This window comes from Ailuropoda melanoleuca, chromosome 2 (assembly GCF_002007445.2).
Source record: "Ailuropoda melanoleuca isolate Jingjing chromosome 2, ASM200744v2, whole genome shotgun sequence".
Lineage (NCBI taxonomy): Eukaryota > Metazoa > Chordata > Mammalia > Carnivora > Ursidae > Ailuropoda > Ailuropoda melanoleuca.
In genome coordinates, this window is record NC_048219.1 from 17,122,233 (window position 1) to 17,134,967 (window position 12,735).

At 39.4% G+C, this 12,735-nt stretch overlaps 1 protein-coding gene across 1 annotated transcript in view; it reads left to right on the top strand.

Annotated features, from left to right (window-relative positions):
* The first annotated feature begins 2,525 nt into the window (after positions 1-2,525).
* RLF (RLF zinc finger) overlaps positions 2,526-12,735 on the top strand; it is an 86,243-nt gene continuing 76,033 nt past the window's right edge. The window contains exon 1 of the mRNA XM_002927560.4: positions 2,526-2,803. Within this exon, the coding sequence (XP_002927606.4) occupies positions 2,567-2,803 (237 nt within the window). The 5' untranslated portion in view covers positions 2,526-2,566. The remainder of the gene's footprint in view (positions 2,804-12,735) is intronic.

The following is a 12,735-nucleotide window of genomic DNA, read 5'->3' on the forward strand; positions in this document are numbered from 1 at the left end:
CAGCCATTTCGGTTCCTCTCTTTCCCTCACTCCTCATAACCAATCCATTGGCCTGTTGGTTCTGCTTCCAAAATGTTTCCTTAATCTGTTTACCTTCACTATTGGGACTGCTACAATAGCTTCATTCTTGCCTCCCACCACCTATTCTGTGTATGTTGGCAGCAAGGGTGTAAATCAGATATCATACAACCACTGAACACTTCCAGTGGTTACTTGTCACACTTTATATGATTGATGTATTTATTTGAGAAAGAGAGCAAGAGAGTGTGCGAGTGGGGGGGGCAGAGGGAGAGGGGATCTCCAGCAGTCTCCCTGCTGTGCGAGGAGCCGGGACATGGGGCAAGATCTCACCACCCTGAGATCATGACCTGAACTGAAATCAAGAGTCAGATGCTTAACCAACAGATCACCCAGGCGCCCCTGTCATACTTTAAATCCCCACTGCTTGCCTTGAGCTATAAAATCCTATATTATCTGGCCCTTTCTCCTTCTCGAATTTTGTCTTCACCATCTTCCCTGTCTCTAACCACACTACAGATAGACTGACCTTCTCTCCACTCCACTCAATCCTGCCTTTTTTAAAACCTAATTATTTATATTATAAAGATACCAAAAAAAGTACAGAGAATGTTGTAGAAAACCATGTGGCCATTACCTAGATCTAACCCATCAATATTTAGTCACATTTGTCCATTAGAATATGTTGTTCTCTGAATCTCTATTGCCTGGGAAAGTGCTCAGCACACAATAGATGCTTATCAATCAATGTTGGTATATGCAGTTTACTATGCTAATATATGAAGCTTTCATTCATTCGTTTGCTGGCTGTATATTTCCGTGTGTGACTATACCATAATTTGTTTATCCATGTCTCTAATGTTGAGCATTTAGGCTGTTTCTGGTATTTTGTTATTATAATAGTGTTTCAGTGAACATCAGCAACATAGTGGTTAAAAGGTCAGATTCTGGGGGCGCCTGGGTGGTTCAGTCAGTTAAGCAATGGACTCTTAATTTTGGCTCAGGTAATCATCTCGTGGTCATGAGATCAAGCTCATTGGGCTCCGTGCCCGAGAAATTCTCTCTCCTGCCCCTACCTAAAAAAAAAAAAAAAAAAAAAAAAAAGGTCAGATTTTGGAGCATGTTACTGGAGATTGAATTCTGGGCACCATAACTTACTAGTTCTGTCACTCTGGTCACGTTACTTAAATTCTCTGTGTCTGTTTCCTGAATTATAAAATGAAAGTAATAAAGTAACTTTTCATGGTATTGTTAGTAGGATTAAATGAGTTGAAATATGTAAGGAACCTTAAAAAGTGCCTGACACATATTAAATCTCAATGAATATCAACTCTTATTATCATTAGGAATTGCTCAGTCACAGGACATGTGTATCTTCAATTTTATTAAATATTATATATTCTTCTAAGTGATGTACCAATAAATGCCTCCACCAGAAATACATAAATTCCATACCCCTAAATCCTAAAAGACAGTACTAATTTAAAATTTCTGCCAATCTAATGGGCATGAAATTATATCTATATATATTGTAAGTTTATTTAATCTCCACGCCCAACGTGGGGCTGGAACTCACAACCCTGAGATCAAGCATCAAATGCTCCTCTGACTGAGCCAGCCAGGTGCCCCATATACTGTTTTAATTTTTACTTTGATAGTTACAGTGAAGGTAAACATCTTTTCATAGGTTTTTGGCCATTCATATTTATTTTTTGATGACTAGCTCTGTATATCCTTTATTTACTTTTCTACTGGATTGTATGCTTTTTTCCTTTTGATTTTGGGAACTTTTTTGGATATTAATTTTTTGATGGTTTTGTATTTATGAATACCATCTAGTTTTTGGCTTGTCTTTGTGTTGCATCTTTTTAAACTTATGTTGCTACAGAATTAACAAATTTTAATGCAATCAACTCTAACAATATTTTCCCACATGGTTTGTGCTTTTTGGATCCTATTTAAGAAATTCTTCCTTATTCTGATAACATATGGATATATTTTCTGAAAAATATTTCGAGGCCTTTAATCCATCTCGGATTTATTTTTGGATATGGTTTTAAGTAGAAATCTAATTTTATTTTATTTTTTCCTATTGGAAAAATTTTTCTCAGCATCATTATCGTTTCCCTACTGACTTGTAATGCCCACTGATAGAAACCACCTTCTCACGGAGCTAGTCTTCATTCAGCTTCATAACCTTTGCTTATATTCTACTGGGGATGCTTTTCTCTTTCTTTAGATTGCAGCTCAGGTGTCATCCCTCTCATATCTAGGTTATGTCTACATGTATGTCAGGCTCGGTGACTCCGTGACTCCAAAGAGTCTGGAAAGGCTTAGGCAGGTAGGAGCGAGGCCAGCTGCCTCGAGGCTGTTGCCAGGGCGGCCGTTGGGAAGGCCGCCGAGAGGAGGAGCACCCTGAGTCTCAGTGACGGAATCCGGCCGGCGCCCGCGTCGCCAAGGAGTGCGTCACCACGTGCGCTCGGCCGGGGGCGGGGTCGGGGCTGAATCACGTGGCTTGGTTGCCTACGCGCTGCTGGGCCGTGGGAAGATGGCGGACGGAAAGGGAGACGCCGCCGTCGCCGCCGGGGCCGGGGCTGAGGCTCCGGCGGGAACGGGAGCCGGAGACGGAACCGAGACTGAGTCCATGGCTCGGAGTCATCGCCCTGCATCTCCGGCGCCGGGAGCCCCGGGACTGCGACCGTGTCTGTGGCAGCTGGAGACAGAGCTGAGGGAGCAGGAGGTGTCGGAGGTCTCATCTTTGAACTACTGCCGGAGCTTCTGCCAGGTGAGGGGCTGACTGGCTGGCTGAGGGCGGCGGGGTGGGGAGGCCAGGGGAAGAGGCCCCGGATCCGTTGCCGCAGCCGGGGCCGGACTGAAAGGCGGCACCTTCGTGTCTCGCCGCGCCCCCGGGCCGGGAAGGCCCAGCTCGGGAAGCTCGACCGCTGGCCCCCCTTCACCACTGCCCGACTTTGGCCACCGCCAGGGCGGGTTGCGCTGGGCCAGACTGAGAGCCCGGAGGGCGCCGGCGGCTCCCTGGAAGGGCCGTGCCCTGTCGCCGTTGCCTGTCCCCCTGCCGGATGGTTGGAGCGCCATTGCCTCTTGAGAGATTGATTGCTCGTTCCTGCTGGGAGATCCTTTTTTGAGTGCAGATCTCCAAACTGGAAAACCTGGGTTTTCTTGAAAAATCCGGAGATATGTGTTGGGGCCAGAGACTTATCTTTGGAGTCAACGTCATCTGGGCCCCTAAAAGGTCTGACAGTTGGCTTTGAAAGGCGTCTAGGGCTTTCTCTTTAGGGATTGTGGAGCCCTTTGGTTGTTTGGTTTTTTCTTTTTTCTTATTTAATTTTTATTTTATTTTTTTGAGGTCGGGGGGGAGACTGTTAAGCTGTTCTTTTCGCCTCTTCTGTGGTCCTTTGAGAATTGTGCTACCAGGAATGAGGCTATTGAGCCTTGTAGTGGTATTACGGTCTTTGAGTAGAAGAGGTTTGAGAAAGATGTGAAGAGTGGTCTCTTTTGGCAGTGGTATGACCATTTCTATGCCATAGTGGGTCCTAACCTGTGGTTATATATTTATTGGTATGTTTAGTTTGGTCTCCATAGCCACTTCGAGGTTTTTTCCTCTATAAATTTAAAGATATGTCATTATTCTACTTTTGCTGTTTGTTCTGCCAGGTTTGGGCCAGCCCTCTGCTTCTCACCTGGTGTATCTTAGAGAATGCAAAATAATAGTAGTAGGTTGGTACTTGGACTCTTGATGAGTAGTTGAGTGTGCTGAATAAATCACAGTGTTTCAAAGTTGTAATCTTAGGGGACAATTTGCTCTTTTGGTCCAGTGGAAAATAAAAAGTAGACTTGCTTGATTGCTTTTCTTCCTCCTCTCTGCTGAGCTAGAGGCACCTCATCTCTTCAAATGGAATTTCGTCCTTGCTAATACATTGTATCATTACAGTTTTTATGTCTACACCCTGCAGCATTTCCCTGCACTAGGAAGTGTTGAGGTGTAATTGTTCTTTGCTTCTTCGCTATTAATGAACATTCCTATTTACTACACACATTTATTCTACAAACTTTTACTGACTGCGTTGGATGGTGTCAGGCACTTTACCAAGTGCTGAGGAAATGAATAAGACAGCACTTACCCTTGATGAGCTTACAGTTGGGAGCAGGTGGTAGAAATAACAGCATTTCCAAAAACAGTTTTGGTAATGATGGAAAAGGAGGTGTTGTAGAGACAGTGGAGAGGGTAAAGCCATCATGGGGCATCGTAATGGGAACGACAGTTAACTAGTAAAAATAAAAGTTTATGCATTGTAGTTATGAACTTAGAAGTAACTGGGAGAGGCCACTTTAGATAGGGTGGTCCAGGAAGCCCTTATGGCTGAAAGGATTAATTGAGTCATGGGAATGTTGGGGGAGGGAAGGGGAGCAGAGCATTTCAGTGCCAAAAGGTAGAGATGAGAAGGAAAATTTGAAGCTTCGGGAGAATGGGGAGTAATTGGACAAGGAGGAGGAGTGAGGAGGAGGATAGGAGAAGTGCGGGTTTGGGAGAAGCCTTCTAAGCTTGTGTTGTCGAAGAATGGATGTAACTAGTCAAATTGAAGCTTGTCAGAGTATACCATTCAATATATATATATATATATTGATATGTGTGTGTGTGTGCATATATTTCTCTCTCACTCTTTTTTTTTTTTTGCTTTATGCCTAGTGCTTAATGTCTTGAGTCTTGGTGACACCTAGAAATGTAAGGGCACAGGAGAATTTAAGAAGGAAAGTACTTTTGTAATTTGTCTTTTTTGTGAGTTTTCCTTTTGGCCTAAAATTTTTCCCAATTTTTTTTTTTTTTTTTACTAATAAATGAAATAAGAAGGATGTCCCTGTGATGATGATATGTTATGATAGGAAGCATTGGATTGAGAGCTAGTTGGGTCCTAATTGTGACTCTGCCACTTATTAGCTAATAACCTTGGGCAAACTGTGCCTGTGGAACTTATTTTGTTTTCTGAACTTGATCTCCTTATAGTGCTTTATACAAACAGTAGAATAGAAAGTTTATATACAACTCTAAACAATATTTGTCACAATATTTTTGTCACTTTTTTTCAATAGCCCAGATAAAATCATTTCAGGGTGTCCTTGTTCATAATTTTATGATGGAGGAGGAACAATGTCACCATTCAAATTTGGTTGAATAGCTCTTGGTTTCACATTTGAAAGGCAGAATAAGATTTATTCATCCACTCACTGTTGTGTGCCTGACATTGCACTAAGTGCTGGCGATAGGAACATGCCCTCTAGGAGCACTTAATATGTAAAGATATGTAGCCTGACTTGTGCTCTCTGGGATACTTAACTGCCACAAAAGTATTTTCATCAGGTTATTTAGGGTTGTTTTTGTTTTTTTTTTAAGATTTTATTTTTTTATTTGAGAGAGAGTGAGTGTGAGCACAAGCAGGTGGAAGGGCAGAGGCAGAGGGAGAAACAGACTCCCCTCTGAGCAGGGAGCCTGACTCGGGGGTCGATCCCAGAATCCCAGGATCATGACCTGAGCCAAAGGCATATGCTTAACCAACTGAGCCACCCAGGTGCCCCATCAGGTATTTAGTTTAGAAGTGTTCCAGAGACTTAGATTGTACCAAGTAGATCCCTCCTGCTCTTGCAGTATGGCTCTATCTTTGGAATTGCACCAAATCAAGAAATAAACCAACATATGAAAGGATAGAGAGCTTGTCTCATTCTGGGCATGTTTTCAATTTTCAGAAGTTTGTGAAGATGATAAAAATGAAACTTCAGAAGTAATAGTTACTAAGAAAATGATACTTAGATCAACTTGTATTCAGTGAGCATTTGTATTCAGTGACTATGGGATGTGGCTTTTCCCTCCTTTCCCTTAATTCTTTTTTCTGAAAACATTGTCTTCCAAACGGTGTGGATAAGATTAACTCCAGAAAACAGTCTTTCTTTGTTTTATTGAAAAATTGATGATGTCCTCTCAAGTTTTTGCTATATTTTGGGCATCATGATTCCTAAGGTTTTACAACTGGTAGTTTTCTTTGTATACATATTGAAGGCTTTTTAAGTAACATTAACAAATCTGAAATTATTGGGTGAATGGTTATACTTTGAGAATACCAAAGTAGTTTTATGAGTAAACCTTGTTTATATGAAATACTCTTAGATTCTAGACTAATAGTGACTTACAGATTTTTAAATGTTAAAATAAGTAAGTACGGCATATATTTAAGTTTCTCTTAGGTTAGTGATTGAGTACAAAGGGTCTAAGTCAGATAGGCATACTGGGATGTGACCTTGGTATGTTATTTTCTTTAACCCTTAGTTTTCTCTTTGGCAAATAGATTGATAATAGTACTTACTGTTAACCACGTAAATGTATTGTTCTATGGACTAAATAAGATAATCTGTGAAAAACAGTGTTCCCGGAGTTGTTGAGTTATCCAGATTTCTTAGCCTTAGAATAAAAAGTCTTCACCACCTTACCCCCAGTTTACTTATCAGCTCTTAACCTAGCCAGTCTCGTCACTAAAATCCTACTCTTATGTAGGGGTACTGTACTTGGAGTACTTGGACCAAAATGTAATCTTAGTTACTCCTGTGATTAAAATTTGCCTGTGAATTTCCAAGTGTATTATTTTGGGAAAGGTAATCTTAATTTTCATTTGTTTCATCAAGATCCACGGCATAGGGGCGCCTGGGTGGCACAGCGGTTAAGCGTCTGCCTTCGGCTCAGGGCGTGATCCCGGCGTTATGGGATCGAGCCCCACATCAGGCTCCTCCGCTATGAGCCTGCTTCTTCCTCTCCCACTCCCCCTGCTTGTGTTCCCTCTCTCGCTGGCTGTCTCTATCTCTGTCGAATAAATAAATAAAATCTTAAAAAAAAAAAAAAAAGATCCACGGCATATTTTAGGCTTTCAGTAAATACCAACTGCTTGATCTCCAAAAGGATAGAATTACTACTCTTACAATCTCTCAGGTCATTAAGCATTCTGTCTTCCCCTTTCACTGTGCTGTTCTGTCCTTTTCTCTTATTTTCTGTATAGCAAATTTTCCTTGTTCAGGGCCCAGTGCAAATACCACCTCCCCTGTGAAGCTTTCTCTGATTTCACTGGATAGATTTCCTCTTAGATGTTTGTGTTCTTTTGACACTTTGTACGTACCTATGCTTTTAACTCTTGCTTTTCTTGCTGTCAGTGTCTTAGCTCAGGCTTCATAATGTCCTATTGGAGCAGTCTTTTCACTAATCTCTCTTGCTTTCTGACTGGCTTCATCTACAGTCTGTTTTGGTGTTCCTTCTAAATTGTAAATATAATCTCATTAGGCACTTTATTCCCTAAAATTCTTAAATGGTTTCTTACCCCAAAGACAAGATAAAATTCTGACTTACTGGCCTAGCCTGGCAGACAAAGCCTTTTAGAATCTGGACACTGCCTCTCCCTTTCCCAGCTCCTACCTCCCACCTTTCCAGCTTCTTTTTTTTGGGGTGGGGGTAGTTTACCTTCACTACAGTGTCCATCTCTCAGTCGGCCTGATTAACCTCAGGGTCCTCCCTTCCCCATGTGCCTATTTCTCCATTAAGACCAGGTTCAGGTATTAAGTCTTTCAAATGTTTTCTGATTTCAGCAGACAGAATGAGGTGATCCTTTCACTTAATGTACTCCAGTAGCATCTTTTTTGTAAGTGTGGTACCTGGATAGTTGTTTTTAGGGTTGTCTCTTGTGTTGAGTAGTAAATGACTCTGAGCAGGGGTCTTGTTTAGTCTTTTTTTGTATACTTGGTACCTAGCAATTAATACAATGCCTGGCACACAAGACTAATTTGTTGAATGCATTATCCTGTAGAACTTCATGGTATACTCGAGGTGAGTACTTCAAAAGGAACACTTGATGTAAAATTTGGTATGTTAAAAAGCAACTTTATCATAAGAAATTACTGTGAAGGAACAGGAGAGGACACTTGGCTCATTTCTTGGAAACATAACTTGTCAACTTAGCCTACATTCATACAATAATGTACACAGTTACGTGTGTGGAATGAGGAGTAGTGTTGTTGGAGGGAGAAGATTGGAGGCATTAGAGTATTGAGGAAGAGTTAGCAGCCTAATAAGACAACAGTTTGAAGATGTTGCGATGGACAGGATCAGTCTTCTGAACTCCTTGAGATTGGTCCATGAAAACTCTTGAGCTCTTGAACACTTTATTTTAAAGGATTTTTAAATACTTTATCTTTTCTTTTTGTGCTGCCTTTTCTTGGGAGATGTCTAAATAGAGACTAGATGACAGGTAGTTATAATGGCAAAAGCTAGCATTGCACTGTATATGACCAAAACGTAATTATAAATGTGACTTGTGAAGCAGTGGGACCCCTGGAGGCCATCATTTATGTGGTATCACCCAGTCTCTCTTATAGTAGTGAATTCTGAAGATCACGCTCTTCTGAAAACTGTTAATAAAAAACCTAATAGAAAGCACCATTTATTTCAAGCCTGCAAAGGCATTGGTAAACTAAAGTGTGCTTTGTTTTCACTTAGTTCTAGACACCTATCACCTCCCAGAGGACTTTCTTGATTATCTTACTGAAAACAGTGCTTCCTCATCTTCTACCAACTCCTTAACATTGCTTTCTATTTCTTTAAATCACCAACTACAATCTGATGTCTGTGACAATTATGTCTGTTTCTCTGTCTGCATCTGGAATGTAAGCATAATGAGGGTGCCAACTGTTTTGTTTACCGAGTGCCTAGAATTGTCCCTGGCACTTAATGGGTATTCAGTCAGGATTTGTTGATCTTTTATGTCCTCCCTTCCTTAAGTCCCTGACTAGACTTCTTGAAAGTAACAGGCCTTACCTGTCTTAATTATTAAGAAATAGGGACATTTTTTGGTTAGCTAGTTTATGTTGCTTCTCAGGAGGGACCCTGTCTTATTCTTTGTATCTTGATTACTAAAGGGTAGAAATCAATTTTATTTATGTTTTTTAAGAATTTCCCATGGTTGTCTATGTTCCACAAATATTTAAAGTAAACTTTTTTTTTTTAACCTGGATTTGCTTAGCCAGGTTGAAACATTTATTTTGGATATGATTGACATCAAACTGGAAAACTTGAACATAGATAAGGGATTGAGCAAGATGGTATAAAGAAATAGATTCCTCAAACTTCTCATTGCTCACTAAAGCCAACATATAAACCATTATATGGAAAATTAGAGGGACTATTTATTTACTTCTCGATCATCTTTTATGTGCCAAGCGCTCAGGTGGATGGTGTTATTTTCATTTTACAAATAGAAAACTGAGGCTTGGGGAAATTAAGTAACTTTCCCAGGATCACACAGTTACTAAGCTATGGTAGAGTCTTCAGACTCCTAAGTCCATGCTCTTTTTCCTATATCAGCATTTCCTAAGCTGTGTTTGTTTCATGAGTTCTATGTATTAGTAAGTACTTCTTGAACTACGGATTCTGTGTTCGTATAAGCTGGGATAATGTTGGGATATGTGTTTTTAATGTGTCATCTTACATACGTTAAGATGCGTTGTGAGTCTCCTAGAGAGCATTCAGTTTTGTGCAGCATTTACCAGACTTACCAGGTCCAGAACATTTAACGTTTTGCCATGTTCTGAACCTGATACCACCCCCCAAATCACATGTTTTTCTTTCATTATAGCAAAGTAAATCACTGGGGAAGAGTGGATTGCTTTATGTCTGCCTACCACTGAATTTTGATTCCCTGGTTTTAGCCTAAAACATGACAGTGAGCTTTTATGAAAAAAATTTCCCTTCAGAGTTTTTGTAGGTTTTGAGCTATACTTCCCCGTATGAAAAATATTTCAAGGTACTGTAATTTTTTGGAAATTGAGATTGAATTCTGTTACAGATACATCTTGAGTTCAAGGCTATTCATTTAGTTCTACCTGTATTTCTGCGACACAGCTAGGTAGGGAACTATGAATGTATTTGTCTATTTCTCTCCTTTTTGTGCTATGTCTAAATTCTTTAATAATATGTTTTTTTAATGCCTTGCTTGTGGAATCTATTAGGTTATTGTGCTGACATTTGATTACATAGTATTTTTACTCTGAAGGAAATAGCCTGAGTGTTCACATTAGCTAGCACAATAATGCTTTATTAATATGGACACATGTAGGAATTATTACCAGATATGATAGAATGAATGGCCTAGCTTGGAAATTGCATTTTTATGATACGTGGCTATATAAAATAGGCATATTTTTAATTGTGCTTTCATTTTCATTAATTTGCTTTTTAAATACATATGCTTAAAATACATAAGGTGTCTTAAAGTAATAAAACCAAATATGGGGGCCGCTAGGTGGCTCAGTTGGTTAAGCATCTGCCTTCGGCTCAGGTCATGATCTAGAGGTCCTGGGATCAAGCCCCACATCAGGCTCCCTGCTCACCATGGAGTCTGCATCTCCCTCCCCTCTGCTCCTCCCCCCTGCTCCTGTGCGTGCTCGCTCTCTTCCTCTCTCAAATAAATTCTAAAATCTTTTAAAAAACCTAAATATCTACATTAAAAATTTTTTTTGACTCTTACATGTACTCATTTCTGAAAGCTCAAGACAAGATGTAAAATTACAGAAGGGAAACTATCATGTAATCTTACTGTTAATAGCTTGGGGTATTAGTCTGATTTTTGGAAAAATATGTTGACGGTATGTATATGTAAGTATTAAAATTAAAAAAAATTTGAGTGTAGTTGATACACAGTGTTACATTAGTTTCAGGTGTACAGGGTAGTCATTCAGCTTCTCTGTATGTTATGCTGTGCTTGCCACAAGTGTAGCTACCATCTGTCACCATACAACTTTATTACAGTGTCATCGAGTATATTTCCTATGCTGTGCCTTTTATTCCCATGACTTATCCATTCTATAACAGAAAGCCTGTATCTCCTATTCCCCCCACCCTTTTTTCCATCGTCTTACCCTCCCCTTCCCTCTGGCAACCATCTGTTCTCTGTATTTATAGGTCTGATTCTCCTTTTTGTTTATTTATTTGTTTTTTAGAATCCACATGAGAGTGAAATCCTCTGTTGTTTGTCTTTCTCAGTCTGCCATATTTCAGTTAGCACGGTACCCTCTGGGTCCAGCCATGTTGTCGCAGATAGCAAGAGCTTATCCTTTTTTATGGCTGTGTAATATTCCATTGTATGTATGTATATGCGTTTGTCTGTTAATTGGCTCTTAAGTTGCTTCCATATCTTGGTTATCGTAAATAATGCTGTGGTAAGTGTAGAGGTGTATTTATCTTTTTGAGTTAGTGTTTTTGTTCTCCTTGGGTAAATACCCAGAAGTGGAATTATTGGGTCATATGTACTTCTATTTTTACTTCTTTCCCCTCCTATTTTTACTTTTTGAGGAGCCTCCATACTGTTTTCCACAGTGTGGGGAAAAATTGGCTGTACTGGTTTACATTACCACATTGACAAGGATTCCTTTTTTCCCACATCCTCGCCAACACTTGTCATTTCTTATCTTTTTGATTCTACCCGTTCTGATGGGTGTAAGGTGATATCTCCTTGTGGCTTTGATTTGCATTTTCCTGATAATTAGAGCTGTTGAGCAATTTTTCATGTGTCTGTTGATCATCTGTATGTTTTCTTCGGAGAAATGTCTGTTCGGGTCCTCTGCCCTTTTTTTAATTGGATTTTTTTTTTTTTTTTTTTGGTGTTCACTTGTCTAAGTTCTTTATATATTTGGAGTATTAACCCCTTAGCAGATACATCATTTGCAAATATCTTCTGCAATTCAGTAGGTTGCCTTTTAGTTTTGTTAATTATTTCCTTTGTGGTGCAAAAGGATGTAGTCCCAGGAGTTGATTTTTGCTTTGGTTTCTCTTGCTTTAGAAGATATATCTAGAAAAATGTTGGTAGGGCTGATGTTAAAGAAATTAATACCTGTTTTCTTTTCTAGGGTTTTTATGGTTCCAGGCCTCACATTTAGGTCCTTAAACCATTTTATTTTTATGTACGGTGTTAGAGAGTGGTCCATTTTCATTCTTTCACATGTAGCTGTCCAGTTTTCGTGGCACCATTTATTGAAGAGACTGTTTTTTCCCTATTGTATATCCTGCCCCTGTCAGCATAGATTAACTGATCTCATAAGCGTGGCTTTATTTCTGGGCTCTTTTTTTTTTTTCTGTTCCGTTGTTCTATATGTCTGTATTTGTGCCAGTGTCGTACTGTTTTGATTACTACAGCTTTGTAGTATATCTTGAAGTCTGGAATTACGGTATCTCCAGCTTTGCTTTTCTTTCTCAACATTGCTTAAAGATTGGAATTTTTGATTGTCCAAGCAATTCATGAATACATTCTCATTGTCAAAAATTAGAACAATGGAAAAGAAGAGAGAGTAAAGGATGAAAACTGTCACATACACCCTTATACTTCAGTACTGTGTTTTTCTAGGTTAATAGTTTTCTTAGGTTAACAGTTTGGGAATGTATACTTACAGAATATTTCTGTATATTTACATATTTTTAGAGAAATAGTGTCAAGCTTATATATTAAAACTTAATATATTGTAGACATTTTTCTTGTGGAAGACACACGTTTACTATTTAAAAATAGTTATTTTATTTTATTTTATTTATTTTATTTTTTTAAAGATTTTATTTATTTATTTGACAGAGATAGAGACAGCCAGCGAGAGAGGGAACACAAGCAAGGGGGAGTGGGAGAGGAA